General features: G+C 45.8%; 1 protein-coding gene across 3 annotated transcripts in view; it reads left to right on the top strand.

Moving 5' to 3' along the window:
• Window positions 1-1,807: 1,807 nt before the first annotated feature.
• LRP6 (LDL receptor related protein 6) overlaps window positions 1,808-15,289 on the top strand; it is a 133,989-nt gene continuing 120,507 nt past the window's right edge. For all 3 annotated transcript variants that reach the window (XM_056115522.1, XM_056115513.1, XM_056115502.1), the window contains exon 1: window positions 1,808-1,993. In XM_056115522.1, coding sequence (XP_055971497.1) covers window positions 1,939-1,993 — 55 coding nt within the window. In that variant the 5' untranslated portion in view covers window positions 1,808-1,938. The remainder of the gene's footprint in view (window positions 1,994-15,289) is intronic.

Below are 15,289 nucleotides of genomic sequence, written 5' to 3'. Positions count from 1 at the left end.
ACACAGGGCAACCACCATCACACAAACAGCACATACAGAGCACAATCATCACACACACACATACACACACACACACACACACACACACACACACACACCCTGGCCTTTACCTGCAATTTACCACTCTAGTGGCAAGTGGGTGAGTCATGGAACCCCAGAGGTTCCCATTTCCCTGCTCTGGGCACTGTGGATTGGTGCAAATCACCAAATCTGTTTGACGCAGGGGCTCAAGCACGCCAAGCACTCGCCTCTCCCGGGAGCCGAGTCGCAGCCCCGGCCCCGGGGGTAGTTTTGAGTGTCAAATCTGATAATCTGTGCGCAGGCACTTGAACTCCTCAGTCCCCTGGGCCACCAGCAGCCCTGCAGAAACAGCTCCACTTCCTCCCCCGGGGGCCCCAGGTGAGCGCGGGTGACAGCCCGCCGGCGCGCACCTGCGGGCTCCTTTCGGGCTCGCGCCCGGGCGCTCCCGGGCTGCCGCGGCCACGTGACGTCAGGGCGGGGGGGGGGGGGCGCCGCGACGGAGCCCGGAGTCCCGGGGACCGCGGCGTTCCGGGGGCCCAGGCGGGCGGCTCCTTCCGAGGCGCCGACGCCTTCGGTATCGAACGCGGCTGGGCCGAGCCGGAGCCCGTCCTGGCTGACAGGACCGGCGCGTTCGCTCTGTCCTTCGCGGCTGACGCACTTAGCTTGGAATCTGACGAGCCCGTGTGGGAAACCTCTCGTTTCTGTCGGGCCAAATCCGGGGGGTGGGGGTGGGGAAGGGAGAAAGGAGGGACCTGTCCGGAGTTCTGGGGAAGCCAGACGGAATTAAAAATATTAATAAAAAATCTCCGATTTGGGAGGGCGTTCGAAACCTCCTTGACGAGACCTACTTTAAAAAAATTTTTTTTAAAGCCGGTGCCAGTGGTTTTTTAAGTATTGCATTTTCCTCACATTTAAAAAATAATCATGATTTAAAAAAAAAGACCCGACCCAGTTCCTAATCTTGAGGACCGAAGGTCTTTTTTTTAATTATGATTTTTTTAATTTCCGCGCGGCTTCCCGCCCCCCCCGTTCCCCGAGACGTGGCGCTGCAGCACCCGCCCCCCCCCCCCCCGTCCCCAGCCCCCATCGCCCAGGTGGCAGCCGGCGCGGCCCCGCAGCCCCACCTGGCCCGGCCGCCGCCGCTCGCACAAAGAGCCGAGGCGGCGGCGGCCCGGCCGAGCCGCAGAAAGTAGTCCCGACCACGCCGGCCTCGGAGCTCGACGTCGCTTCACGCCTCCGCGGGGCGGCCGCCCCGGGAAAGAATCCCATTGGAATGCGGCTCCGGGCGGCCTGGGCGCCCCCTCCCCCCTCCCCCCGCCAGCTCGTGTCGTGTGGGGAGCGGGGTGGGGGTGGGGGGCTCCCAGCCGACCGTGAGTGCAGACTCCCCCCCTCCCCCCCCGCCCCCTCCCCACTTCCCACCACCCGTTTCTATTAGGGGGTTTATTTTTTCATTTGTTTCCGAGCGGCCCCGGGGGCGGTGCCGGGGGGGGGGGGCCGGGTGGGCGGGCGCTCGGCGGCGCAGGGAGACCTCGGCGGCGCCCCGTGGCGGCGGCGGCGGCGCGGCCGTATCCCTGCGCCGCTGCGTGAGAGGAAGAGGCTGAATGAGGAGCGGCGCGGGGGAAGCGCGGCGCCGGGGGAGGAGGCGGCGGCATGGAAGCAGACGCTGGCGTCGCGCGAGCCCGGGCCACGGCGGCGGCGCGGTAGAGAGGAGGGCGGCGGCGGCGGCGGCGGCGACGCGCGCGCGCGCGGGGAGAGCCCTGACGACGTGCCCCCCTCGCGTCCCTTTCTTCTCCGGCGGCGGAGCGGGGCGGCAATGAGCGTGCAGACCTGCGGCCGCGCCGGCCGCGCCGGCTCCTCGCCCGCCCCGCTGCGGGCCGCCCGTCGCCGCTGAAGCGCCGCCAGGCGAGCCGGGGGAACATGGGGGCCGTGCTGAGGAGCCTGCTGGCCTGCAGTTTCTGCGCGCTCCTGCGAGGTGGGCAGCGCGGCGGCGGGGGCGGCCTTGGGGTGTGTGTGTGTGTGTGTGTGTGTGTGTGTGTGTGTCGGCCGGCCAGCCAGCGCGGGGGAGGGGAGGCGACAGAGACCGGGAGAGGCCCGGGGGCCGGCGGGGCGGCTGGGTGGTCTGGCTCCCCACCCCCCCACCCCTCACTCCCGGGAGGATTCTCTGGAGGGGTGTGTGTGTGTGTGTGTGTGTGTGTGTGTGTATGTGTGTGTGTGGTGTCGGGACTGGGGAACGTGTCGGCACTCCGAGACGTGTGGGGGCCCGCGGAGCCTCTCCCCCCACCCCACCCCGCACCCGCCTCAGCATTTTGAGGTGAACTTGAGAGAGTCGCGTCTCCCCTCAGCCCCCTCACGGTCCCCCCCCCCCGCTACCTCCCTCCTCCTCCCCCCACCCCCATTTGCACCCCAGGCCGGGTGAGAGGTCGCGCGTCCCCGCGTGGGGTGTCGCCGGCCCGCCGAGTGGACCCCGGAGCGTGCCCCCCTCCTCCCCCCCACCCCCGAATTCCCCCCCCCCACTCCCCCACTCCCCCAGGACCCAGGAGGCCGGCGCGGCTCTCGGGGCGGTGGCCGTGGGCCCCGCGACGCTGTCACGCACTGACAGTTCCTCGAGATCGCGACGGGGGGGGGGGGTGGGCGAGCGGCCCGCAGGAGTTTGCCAGCTCGCCGGCGGCGTGGACGTGGGCACGCGGCTGGGGGCTCCCCGCCGGGCATCGCCCCACAGGGGAGCGGACGCCCCCAGGGGCGCGCTGGTACGCAGCTTTGGGGGGGTTGGTTCATGGTCAGTTTATTAATTTCTTTTCTGTCCCCCCCCCCATCCGCAGCCCCCCTCCCTCCCGCTACTTCTTGAGCCTGTGGGACTCTCGGGCCACAGTTTTGACAAGCTCAACTTTGGTTCAACCTGGGAAACTTAACTGAGGTTTCCAGAACTTTTGCTAGGAACTCATGACAGATAGGCTAGTTCTGTGTCTGTGTATTTGTTTTGGATAAGAGTGATTTTTTTTTTTTTGCGGGAGTGTTGTTTTGTGCTTGCATTTGCAAGTTATATTTGCTGCCACTTAATAATTGCTACTCACCGTAAGCATATTCTAACGATTTCCACATGTAAACGCCAGCAAGATAGTGCACATTTAATTTTCTTGGCAGAGAGTCTAGTGCAACCGAATGTACTGGAGAGGTTTAATAAGCATACGCTTGTTTTTATTATAATATACTCCCCGACAACGAAAGGGAGTTTTGCTGGAGTCGTGAGATACTATTGTATTTGACGTAACAATATGTATTTTTTTTAGGACTCAGGTTAATAGAGTCAACTGATTGGTTAACAGTCTTTGGGCAATCTAAATTCATAACCCAGCAAGCTTCTGACAGCCCAGTTGTGCTTTGTGGAGGGAAAGGCTGTGATGCCATTTGCTGAACACCAAATTTGAGCCTGCAGTCCGTTTGTTTATTACTGCAGTTTGGAGGAGTCACACTTGTAGTAATGTTTTGAAGAACGGTATTATGCAAGGAGACCTGAGAGTTTTAAATTGCCTCACTGGCATTTTGCAAAAGTGGAGCTATTAAGTGTAGCATAATAATGATTGATATTAGGTGGTCTTTGAATTTAACAGAACTTAATTGTGTTATTTGAATAAAAACGCTCATGATGTGAAATGCTTTTACTTCTAATTTAGATTTTTTTCACTTCTTGGTAATTTCAGGTTCTTGTATAGCAGTAATATTAGTTAACTTTGGCCCCAAGGAGAAAAATGTGGTGAACTTGCTCTTTTAAAACCAGTTTTCTTCATTGAAGGATTGGACTTTTGACACTGGGAAGATGGGATGAGAGCGGTTGGGTTGACCCTCTTTCCTGTGGTCCTGTTCAATCAGTAAAACTGATGCTTTCATTATCTAGTCTCATCTCTCAGGCATATTGAAAGTTGAAGTGTAATGGAAACATTAGGATTTTCGCACTGAAATCTTGAGGTTGAGTCAAGATTTTGCTGTTAAATAACTTTGTGATTCTCATCTAGTCAGTAAATTTCTTCTAGGTCCTCTCTTATAAGATGTGGGTAATACCTCATTTGTACATTTTTAAAGCATACTAAGTGAATATAAAGTTCCTTGCAACCACTTAAAATTTTATTTTTAAATCAAATTAAAAAGTTTTTGGGTGTTTGGGCCATGCTTGGAATACTCCAGGACTATTCCAGACTCTGTGTGAGGCGGGAGTTGGGTGGAGGGGGGTTACTCCCAGTGGTTCTTGGGGCACTGGGCAGTGCTGGGCATTGAAACCAGGCCTCCTGCAAGCAAATCAGCTTCCCAGCCTGTTGCACTATCTCTTCAGTCACACTTGTTATTGGACTTACCTTCAAATACAGATGATTTGCGAGTTGTTTTTTTTGAGGGAGGGGCACAACTGGCCATGCTTAGGGATCATTCCTGGCTCTTTGCTTAGGGACCATGTGCAACACTGGGAATCTAACCCGGTCAGCTGCACGTAAGGCACTCTCTCCAGCCTGGGATTCATGAATTCTTTTTATTTTGTTTTGGGCCACACCCAGCGTGCTCAGGGTATACTCCTGACTTAGGACTCTCCTGGTAGTGCTTGGGGGACCATATGGGATGCTGGGGGTTGAACCCAGGCCAGCTGCCATGTGCTAGGGGATCGGCTTACCTGCTGCACTATCACTCAACCCTATCATGAATACTTAAAGGTAAATCAGATCTTGATCATTTGCAAGTGGGAAAACTCAGATTCAGGGAGATTTAAGTTGATTAAGATCCTACAGCTTGGGGCAGAGCGATAGGGCAGAGGTTAAGGCATTTGCCTTGCATGTGGTGGTGACTGCAACACAGGTTCAAATTCCAGCACCACATATGGTCCTCTGAGCACAGCCAGGAGTGGCCCCCACATACCACACCAGGTGGGGTCTATAAAAGAGAGAGAGAGAGAGAGAGAGAGAGAGAGAGAGAGAGAGAGAGAGAGAGAGAGAGAGATTTACAGTCTACAGCTAGTGGTTGAGCAGAGATTTGTTAATTGTTCTAGCAAATACGTGCAGTATGCGTACTGCGTTTCAGTCACTGTTCAGGTAGTGGTGAGTATAACCTAGCCCTTCCTCCCCAGATTTCACAGGGATTGGGGAGATGGCCCAGAGGACCGGAGTACATATTTTGCTATGGGAAACCTGGATTTGAGCCCCAGCGCTATACAATTCCCTGGCACCACTGGGGCCTTGAGTACCACGAACTGGGTAGTAGGCCCCAGCACTGCCTGATGAGATTCAGAACTTGAAAAGAAAAAGACATCACCGTTTATGTTGCCATCTTCATCATTCAGTTAGTTCTATTTAGGATACTAGTAAGAGAAGACATTTCTAATTTTCTAGGGAAAATGTTTCTGTGAGAATGTAAATTTTGGGATACCATTAGTGCCTATAGTCTGTAAATTCTGTGTCCTAGTTTATTTTGAAGAGTTATTTGTTTGTTTTGGGGCCACCTCCAGCTATGCTCAGGGATTACTCCTGGTTCTTTGCTCAGGGATAACTTAAGGTGGTGCTTGGGGAACCGTATGGGGTGCCTGGGACTGAACCAGGGTTAACCTCGTGCAAGGCAGGCATCCTACCAGTTGTACTGTCTCTCTGGGCCAAGAGGTTTTTTGCTTGATAAAAAATTCTTTGTGGGGCTGGGAGTGTAGTAGGGTAGGACACTTGCTTTGCATGTGTTCCATTTCTAGCCATGGGGGAAATGTTCTTCGCAACTTACTTTTGTGAGACTGTTCCACTAGTGTTTCTTATTGTACATATTTTAAAGAAGCAACCCTTTGAGTAATTTTTAATATCAGGTATAGTGAAGTCTTGGGGAAGATTTATAGTGCGTATGAATATTTTAAGGACTAACAGTGAAAGTCAAAAGGTTTGAGAGACCAAAGACTATTTCCCAAACTTGCCAATGATTCTTTTGTAAATCCTTTTAACATACAGTTGAATGTTCTCGTTCCAGACAACACCCTTGGAGAGAACCTGAGCTACACAATATTTTTTTAATTCTTTTTATGCGCTGGTGTGTGTGAAAGGTTTTGCCTACACCTGGAGGAGTTCCGGTGCTACTCATGGCTCTGGCTCAGTGCTTAGAAACCTCTGCTTGTGGTGCTTAGGGAACCATGTTGTGCCAGAGATAGGACCTGGACCTATTACATGCAGAGGGTGAGCAGCAGTTCATTGAACCAACTCTAGTCCTGGACCAGATAACACAGTGTGTGTGTGTGTGTGTGTGTGTGTGTGTGTGTGTGTGTGTGTGAGGTTGGTTGGTCTATGTTTATTTCAGTTGGATCAGGTGGTTTCATTATTACTACTTGGCTTTAGGTTGGCTCATCCAATTAGGGAATAAATAAGAGTTCATTGAATTTCAGTTCACTGTATTTCCCATAGATCAGTGCTTTAGAGTTTTTTGGTATATGTATGTATGTGCGCATGCATGTGTGTGTGTGTGTGTGTGTGTGTGAGAGAGAGAGAGAGAGAGATACATAGCTGTGTTTTGGTTCACTCCTGGCTCTACTTCAGCTATCACTCCTGGTGTGTCTCAGGGTATCAAATGGAGTGCTAGGGAATTGAACCTGGTTTGACCATCTGCATGGCAAGCTGTACTATCTCTCTGGACCTAAGCTTTTGTTTTGTTTTGTTTTAATTAGAGAGCTTTCAAATTGCTATACTACTTCCAGTTATATATGCTCAATTTTTATGTGCAATTATAATTCAAACATGTTAGAAAAACAACACAGGCTATATAGTTTTGTTTAGGTCATGAGTAACTACTGAGAAAATTTATTTTCTTCGTCATATTATTAAACTTTCACTCAGATTATAAGGAGAGTCACTCACTGTAGCAGAAGACTATGGCCTTTGTTGACAAATAAGTTCAGATTTTCTTTCACTTTAATTTCCTCTCCTCCATGGGGTAATCTCCCATAAGATACCTATGACAATTGATGAGGTAATGTGTGTGAAGGATGTAACAGTGCAGTCAGTTGCAGACTTTGAATAATGGTTGGTATTATTAAGATGAAAAAATTAAAATGTAAGTAAATGTGAATGCTCAAGAAAGACCAGTAAAGCCAGACAATATCTTAGGTGGTTAAAATTTCTATTGATTTCTGAACTTTGTTTATTTTTCTTGGCTATACATTAGGGGTTTATTCTCAACACTGTGCTTGGGGATCACTCCCTGTCGTGCTCATGGGACAGTGTAGTGCCAAGTAGCTAACCTGGACCCCCAGACTGTAGAACATATACTCTGCTCATTCAAGAAGGTTCCTATTTTTTGAACCCATGCATTTTCAACAAATTCTTTGATATACATGTACTTGTGATATTTTCTTTGGTTTTATAGACGCAAGGTTACCAATATCTACTAAAAGTATTTCACCTTCTAAATAAGTCTTTCCCAAAGTGGATGATACAGCCCCTTGAGGGCACTAGAACTGTGGGGGACCATGGGAGGAAACAGGTAAAATTAGGGGTAATTTCTGTTTATTTGCTTAAAAAAGATAGATTTCCAGAGGTGGTATCAAGTAATATTTTGTCTGAAAAGAGGGTAGTGGACCAAAGAAGTTTTGGACAACTTTGCGGTCTAAAGGACTGCAGTTTTAATTTTGTTGTTGTTGGACCACCCCTGGTGCTGAATAGGGTTACTGCCAGCTTCTTGCTAGGCATGAAATCTGGGCCTCCTGACTCAGGGCATGTACTCAGCCCATTGAGCTATCTCTCTACCCATTATGATCTTTGCAATGTGATTATTATAAGTAAGTTGGCTGATAACTAGTTAAGTGCTTGTGATTTTAAGACAATGGGGACAAAATTTCTCAATGTCTAATTGAGAAATTTATTATTGTCTTGTGTTTATAACAATTAATCGGTTGATGGACTTCCTCTGCTGAGTAGGTAAATGCTGTATTGTTTCTGCATTTCAGTTTTTACCTCCTTTTCATGAGCACAGTTTCATGGCCAGGGAAATAGCTTAAAGGACTGGAGTGCATGCTTTGTATATATATGGCAGTCCCTGCTTTGATTCCACACCACATACGCTGCGTGTCCACAGCCAGGAGTGCTCCCCCCTCCCCCCATGGAAAAAAATACTGCTTCATGTAAATAACTTTGGGGTTTGGGTTTTTTTTTTTTTTTGGTTTTTGGGTCATACCTGGTGATGCACAGGGGCTACTCCTGGCTCATGCACTCAGGAATTACTCCTGGCGGTGGTGCTCGGGGGACCATATGGGATGCTGGGAATCGAACCCGGGTCGACTGTGTGCAAGGGAAACACCCTACCCTCTGTGGTATTGCTCCAGCCCCGTAAATAACTTTGAATTTTAGTCAAGTACATTTACTATGCACTTAAAAATAGTAGATTTGCTCAAATAATTTAAAAATATAATTTATCATAAATGTAAGGGAGGGTGGTATTTGATATTAGCAAATGCTTTTTGCTTTTCAAACTTTTGTTATTTGTGGCAGTTACTGTTTCTATGAAAGACTCAATTTCCAAATGCAAGATTAGAAAAGATTAAAATGTTCTTGGACTTTGTTTGCTGTTATTGATACTTTGCTGTGATATGATTAACTGTTATATAACCACATAGTTTTTGTCTGTTATACTTGTAACAACAAAGTCTCCAATGGAGACGTTACTGGGCCCGCTCGAGCAAATCGACGATCAACGGGAGGGCCTTTACCTTTACCTATACTTTGTTTAGAAGGGTCAGGGGGATTGGGGTTATGAAATAAAGCCATCATTTTTAGGCAAAAACGTACATACATCGGTCAGTTCCAAAGTTACTAGTTCAGATTTAAATTATTAGGTGCTGGGCCAGAGAGACAGTACAGCTGGTAGAGCAATTGCCTTGCATGCACCTGCGTTGGATTCTTGGTATCCCATATGGTCCTTGAGCCTGCTAGGAGTGATTTCTGAGCACAGGACTGAGCACCACTGGGCGTGCCACCCCTTCTTCTGCCAAATAGAAGAGATTATTAGGTACCAATAAAAATTAATGTACAGAGGTGACCATGATTAGCAGTAGACTTGTTTTTCAAGAAGAGAGTTACCCAGAAAGCTTATAGCAAATGAAAATTCAGGACAGATGATAATTACTGCTGTGATCTGCTAGCCATTCAGAGAAGAATTAATATAGTTCTCCCCAAATTCTTCAGAAAAATAGGAGGAGGGAGTATATCCCAACTAATTTCATAAGGACAGTGTTACACTGATACCAAAACCAGACAGGACATCACAAGAAAAGAACGTTTAGTTGGTCTTATAAAGAACATAGATGGAAAAATTCTCAACAAAAAGCAAAATGAATTCAGTAATACGGTAAAAGGATCATGCACTGTGCTCAAGTGTGATTTTGTCTGGGATGGATATGGTTCAAGTCTTTAAATCAGTATGTGACACATAGCAGTAACAGAGAAGGATGAAAACTCTATCATCGCCTCAGTAGATGTAAAAAAGTGTTTGATGAAAGCAAATTGCAAAGAAGTAAAACTCAATACTTGAAGATGATTTGTTATACAATGCTAAAAACTATCAAATTAACTGTTAGAAGTAATGAATTAGTTATAAAATGCAAAGTCAGTCTGTAAAAATTGGTATCAATAAAATAATGAACTATGAGAGAAATTAAGAAAGCAGTTGGGGGCTAGGAATGTAGTTCATTTCCTTGTATAAGAGCTCCTGGGTTTGATCCCTAGCACCAAAAAATAAAACGGAACAGCTTGATTTACAGTTAAAAAAAAAAGAATGCGTATGTATATTTTTAGCCAAGGATGAGAAAGCTACATGAAAACTCTTAAGATAGTAATAAAAAATAGTTGAAGACATGTAAGTGGAAAGATAGTTAATGCTCATGAATTAGAAGAATTAGCATTGTATAAGTGTTCATACTATCTAAAGTAGTGTACAGATTTTGCCCCAATCTTATAAAAATTTGAATGGTGTTTATTGCAGAACTGGAATAGATAATCCTTAAGTTTTATTTTAAAACTTTTTTAATTGAATCACGATGAGATAGACCTTTACAAAGCTGTTCGTGATTGGATTGCAGTCATACAGTGTTCCAGCACCCATCTCTCCACCAGTGTACATTTCCCAGTACCAGTGTCTCCAGGTTCCCTCCCTCTCCCTCCCTCCCTCTCCCTCCCTCCCTCTCCCTCCCTTCTTTCCTCTCCCTCCCAAGTATCCCCCCCTCCCACTTTTAGGCTTGTGGTTTGCACTGTTGATACTGAAAGGTTATCAGGAATATCCCTTTACCTACTTTTATTTATTTATTTATTTTAGTGAAACACCATGAGTATAACTGAAACCCTTTACCTACTTTTAACTCTCATATCTTGTCCAGTGTGATAATTCCCAGCTATTATTGTCATACTCATCTCTTCTCTTATCCACCCTAAGTCCCACACACATTTGTGATTAGTTCCAACCATTGACTAGTCCTCCTAACCCCCGTTTTTTCCCCCGGCCATGAATATTTGTCATTCCTATATATATATATATAGTAGTCTTTCTGTATCTGTCCCTCTCCTTCTGACTCATTTCACTTAGCATGATACTCGCCATGTCCATCCATTTATAGGCAAATTTCATTACTTTGTTTTTTCTGACAGCTACATAGTATTCCGTTGTGTAGCTGTGCCATAGTCTCTTTATCTGCAATCCTTAAGTTTTATAGAACCACAAAAGTCCCCAATAGGAAATGCAGTCTTGAGAAAAGCTGGAAGTTTCATGCTGTGTATTTTAAACTATTTTAAAGCTATATTTAAACTATTTTCAAAGTAGTCAAAACATCATGGTATTGGAAATACCTAATTTGACACCAAAAAACAGTTATTCAAGCAAAAATAAACAAGTGGGACCACAGCTAACTAAAAAAGCTTTTGCATTTCAAAGGAAACCGTTGTCAAAATGAAAAGACTGCATACTTGAGAAACATTTGCAAATCAAGTATCTGATAAAGGGTTAATAAAGTCAGTCATACAACTCAGTACCAAACAATTTAGTAATCCTAAGGGCTGGTGAGATAGTATGTAATTAAGACACTTGACTTGCATACTGCTGACCCCAGTTCAGTTGCTGGCAGTGAATATGATCCCCTGAGCACCTCTGGGTGTGACCCCAAAACCTATAAATCAAAACAAATGAGAAACAACCCCTAATATTCTAATTAGAAAATGGGCAAAAGGTCTCAATGGGTATTTTAATTTTTCTTCTTTTCACTTTTAGTTATAGATCCAAAGGAAAGACAGTCATTCAGCTCCCTGTATCTCCTTGTTCATTGAAGCATTATTTATAATGACTAAGATATGGAGACAACTTAAGTAGTGATGGAGGAATTTTTGTAGAACACAGTAGTTCTAATTTTTTTGGAGGCACATCCAGATTCTTCTGCAGTGACTGTGCCAGTTTGTGTTCCTGCCAAGCAGTGCACGAGACTCTGCTTTACATGCTTGTCAACATTCATGATTTCTTTTCTTTTTTGGTAATAGCCATTCTAAGAGGTGAGAGGTGTTGGTAGTTTATTGTATTTTGCTTTTCCCTGATGATTAGTAATGTTGAGCACCTTTTCTTGTACCTGTTGGCCGTCTTATCTTCCTTGGAAAGAAACCTTTCAACAGTTCCTTTCTCATGACCTCATCCACTCAATTACCTCATAAAGGACCCACTTTTTAACACAGTCATGTACCACTTAGAGACATATCTGCCAGTGAGGGATTGAGTATTTTACAGGATGTCCTCCAGAATTCCTATTGCCTAGTGATCTTGTCGCTGTCATAATGTCATAGCGTTTTATGCTGGCAGTGGGCTCATCCTGTGTTTGCTGTGTCTTGATAGCATCCTTTCCACTTGTGCTTGATTTAATTACATGTTTCGCACATCATAGCCCTCTAAGCAAAAAAACAAACAAAACCTACTGCTAATACTGCATCCATGCAATGACAAAATTGTCTGACCATGCATTTCTCAGAATGAATTCCTGTTGTGAATGAAGTAAGTCACGATTGTATCATCACATGAGGTCAGGGGAGTAGGATTTCAGTATATGATTTTTTTTCAGTATATGATTTTTGAGTGCGCAAATATTCAGTTCATAATAGGATGGAGTAAAGTTACTATAAAGTTGGTTTCATTAGATTTGGTCTCTGTTTATGTAAGTAAAAATTTTTTTTTGCTAAAAGTTTTATAAGGAATCTCACTTAGATTGAACTTCTGTTGTAGTTGTTTTTGTTGTTTTGGGGCCACACCTGGTGATGCTCAGGGGTCACTCTTGGCTCAGCACTCAGTAATTACTCCTGACAGTGCTTGGGGGACCATAAGGGGTGCTGGGATCAAACCCTGGTCAGGTGCAAATAAGGCAAACATTTTACCCAATGTTGTATTTGCTCTGGACCCTCAGATTCTGAAGTTCTCTTGAGGTCATGAAAACTAGAATTCATTATCAGGTTTCATTTCCAGTACTGATAAGATTTGAGTGAATTCCTGAGGTTCCTGAGATAATCTTGGGTGGATTCTGGGCCAGCTTGAAAGTGACCTTCCTTACTTCACCTGTAGATTGGGAACTTTGTAAACAAGTAGCTTATCTTTTCAGAGGATTATAAGTATTGGTTCTATGAAGTCAAGTATAGTTCTTTACTTCCTTGCAGTGCCAGGGATCAAACCCAGGGCCTCATACACTCAAAGCAAGTACTCTATCACTGGACTACATCTTGGCCCAGGTATCTTTAACAGTGTCTGGTTACAGTTGATTAAAAGAGGACTGGAGCGATAGCACAGTGGGTAGGGCTTTTGCCTTGCACGCAGCCAACATGGCTGATCCGAGTTTGATTCCTCCGCCCCTCTCGGAGAGCCTGGCAAGCTTCCGAGAGTATCTCGCCTGCACGGCAGAGCCTGGCAAGCTCCCCGTGAGGTATTCGATATGCCAAACAAGTAACAACAAAGTCTCATGATGGAGACGTTACTGGGCCCGCTCGAGCAAATCGATGAACAACGGGAGGACAGTGACAGTGACAGTTGAAATATGGTTTTTAAGTCCAATGCAATGTTTCCAACTGGAGGTGGACTTACTGCATCTATACAAATAAGTTTATTGACTTGAAAATAGGAACACTTATGGGGGTTTGAATTATGGATGAGTCAGGCAGGTAGAAAAAGATACTCAATTTTTGTTTTTGGGTCACATCCAGTGGTGCTCAGCGCTTATTCCTGGCTCTGCACTTAGGGATCATTCCTGGTGGACTTGGGTGACCATATGGGTGCCAGGGGTCAAATCTGGCCTGGCCATGTGCAAGGCAAGTCCTCTACTTGCTGTACTATTGTTCTGTCCCCGAAGAATTTTTTTGTTTTCTGGATCACAAACAGTGTCTTTTGGTGCTCAGGTGTACTCCTGGTTTTGTACCTTGGTCATAACCAGTAATGCTCAGGACTTTCTACTGGCTCTATACCCAGGGATCACACTTGGCATTGCTCAGGGAGTCAGATGGGGTGCTGGGATTTGAACCTGGGTTGGCTGTGTGCAAGGGAAGATCTCTGCCCACTGTACTGTCCCTCTATCCAGTATGACATTAAATTTTTAACTTACAAAGGTATAGTCTGCTTAAATTGTTTTTGAGTTACAGGTAGCTTAACAGAGAAAGGAGTTCTTTATATCCAGAAGACAGTACATTGAAACGTTAGAATATATATTACTATAAAAGTATTTTTGGGGTCTCCCAAGCAGTGTTCAGGGGGCCCTGGGGCCACTCCTGGTGATGTTTGACAGATGAGGCTGGACTGTTCAGTGCATGGATCTGGTGAAGTGCCGCTTGGGCCTGGCCGTGCTCAGGGGCAGCTACCACATCCAGTGATACTGTGTGTATGTGTTGGGGGCATGTGGTGTCAAGAATTGAACTGAATCTTGTGCTTGCTAAGCATGTTCCCCTAGCCCCTGTGCCAGCTCTCTGGCCCCAGTATTGGTGATATTTTAAACAAAACTTATAATCACCCTCCATCAGTTCATTCAGTCCTATGTAATTATTTCTTGTTCTTCTGGTTCTTAGGTTAGCAGCCTTTCCCCCTCCCCCGCAAAAAAATCAGTGTTTTTTTGGAAATCCCAACCCAGTCTATTGATTTAGTTTTGAAATTATATAAGTGGTGCCATCAGAAACCTGTCTCCACAAGTACTAGTATTATTATTATTATTTTTTTTGCTTACCCTCCCTCCTTCCTTCTTTCCTTCCTTCCTGTTTTTGGGCTGACCCGGTGGTGCTCTTAGGATCTAAGCCCACCATAGGGTGTCAGGAATTGAACCCAGGTCAGCTGCACGCAAAGCAAGACCTTACCTGCTGTACTATCACTCCGGCCCTCTCCTTTACCCAATAGTTCTTTAATTTTCTTTTTTTTTTTTTTGTTTTTGGTCCACAGCCTGGAGGGAATCCTGGCCTCCTACATGCAAGGCAGGAATGCACTCAGGCCCTTTGAACCGTCTCTTCTTCCTGGCCCTTAACAGTTCTTTTCTCACTACCCTGCTTAAATTATTATTTAAATTTTTTTTGCCACACCCAGCAGTGCTTAGAGATTGAACTGTGGTCTGCGTAGGAGGCAAGTGCCTTAGCAGTGGTTTCTCTCTCGTAAGTTTTGTTGAAGACATTCTGACCTGTAGCTGATTTGCAAGCAGTTTTCAGGGAAATTTCAAGTACAAAAGACATCCTTTAGGATTTGACTTTGAAAAGATAATGTCAGAAATCTCCAGGAGATTTGTATTACTATTTTTTTTATTTGTTGTCGTGGGGACCAGCAGAGCCATGACTGGCAGGGCCAGGGCATGCTGTCCTGGGAGTCAGACCAAGGGCTGTGGACCGCAAGGCATCTACTCTGTCGCGTATCTATCTCCTGGCCCAGCAGGAGGTTACATAGGATTGTGAGTTACTGAGAAAAAAAATCAAACTTACTGATAGTAAGATTTTTTTTTTTTTTTAGTGATATAGGAGACAACATGATAGTAAAGAACCATAGCATTTTTAGAAATAAGAGAACTTGTTTTCAGAAATAATCACGGGCAGGAGAGAGTCAACATAGAGTATAGTAAGTTCTGATAAGACAAATAAATCTTTGCCTCCTGAGGAAATTATTTAGGAGACAAGCCAACCCATTCCAAATCTTTTATAACATTTTTATCCGAGTCAACCGGTAGTTGAAGAAGTGAGACCCCTTTCACCTGAAAACTGCAATGCTGGTGAGCACCGCTAGAAACACCTCGGATTCATTT

This window comes from Sorex fumeus, unplaced genomic scaffold (genome assembly GCF_029834395.1).
Source record: "Sorex fumeus unplaced genomic scaffold, SorFum_2.1 ptg000003l, whole genome shotgun sequence".
Classification (NCBI taxonomy): domain Eukaryota; kingdom Metazoa; phylum Chordata; class Mammalia; order Eulipotyphla; family Soricidae; genus Sorex; species Sorex fumeus.
This window is presented reverse-complemented; position numbering and strand designations above follow the sequence as displayed.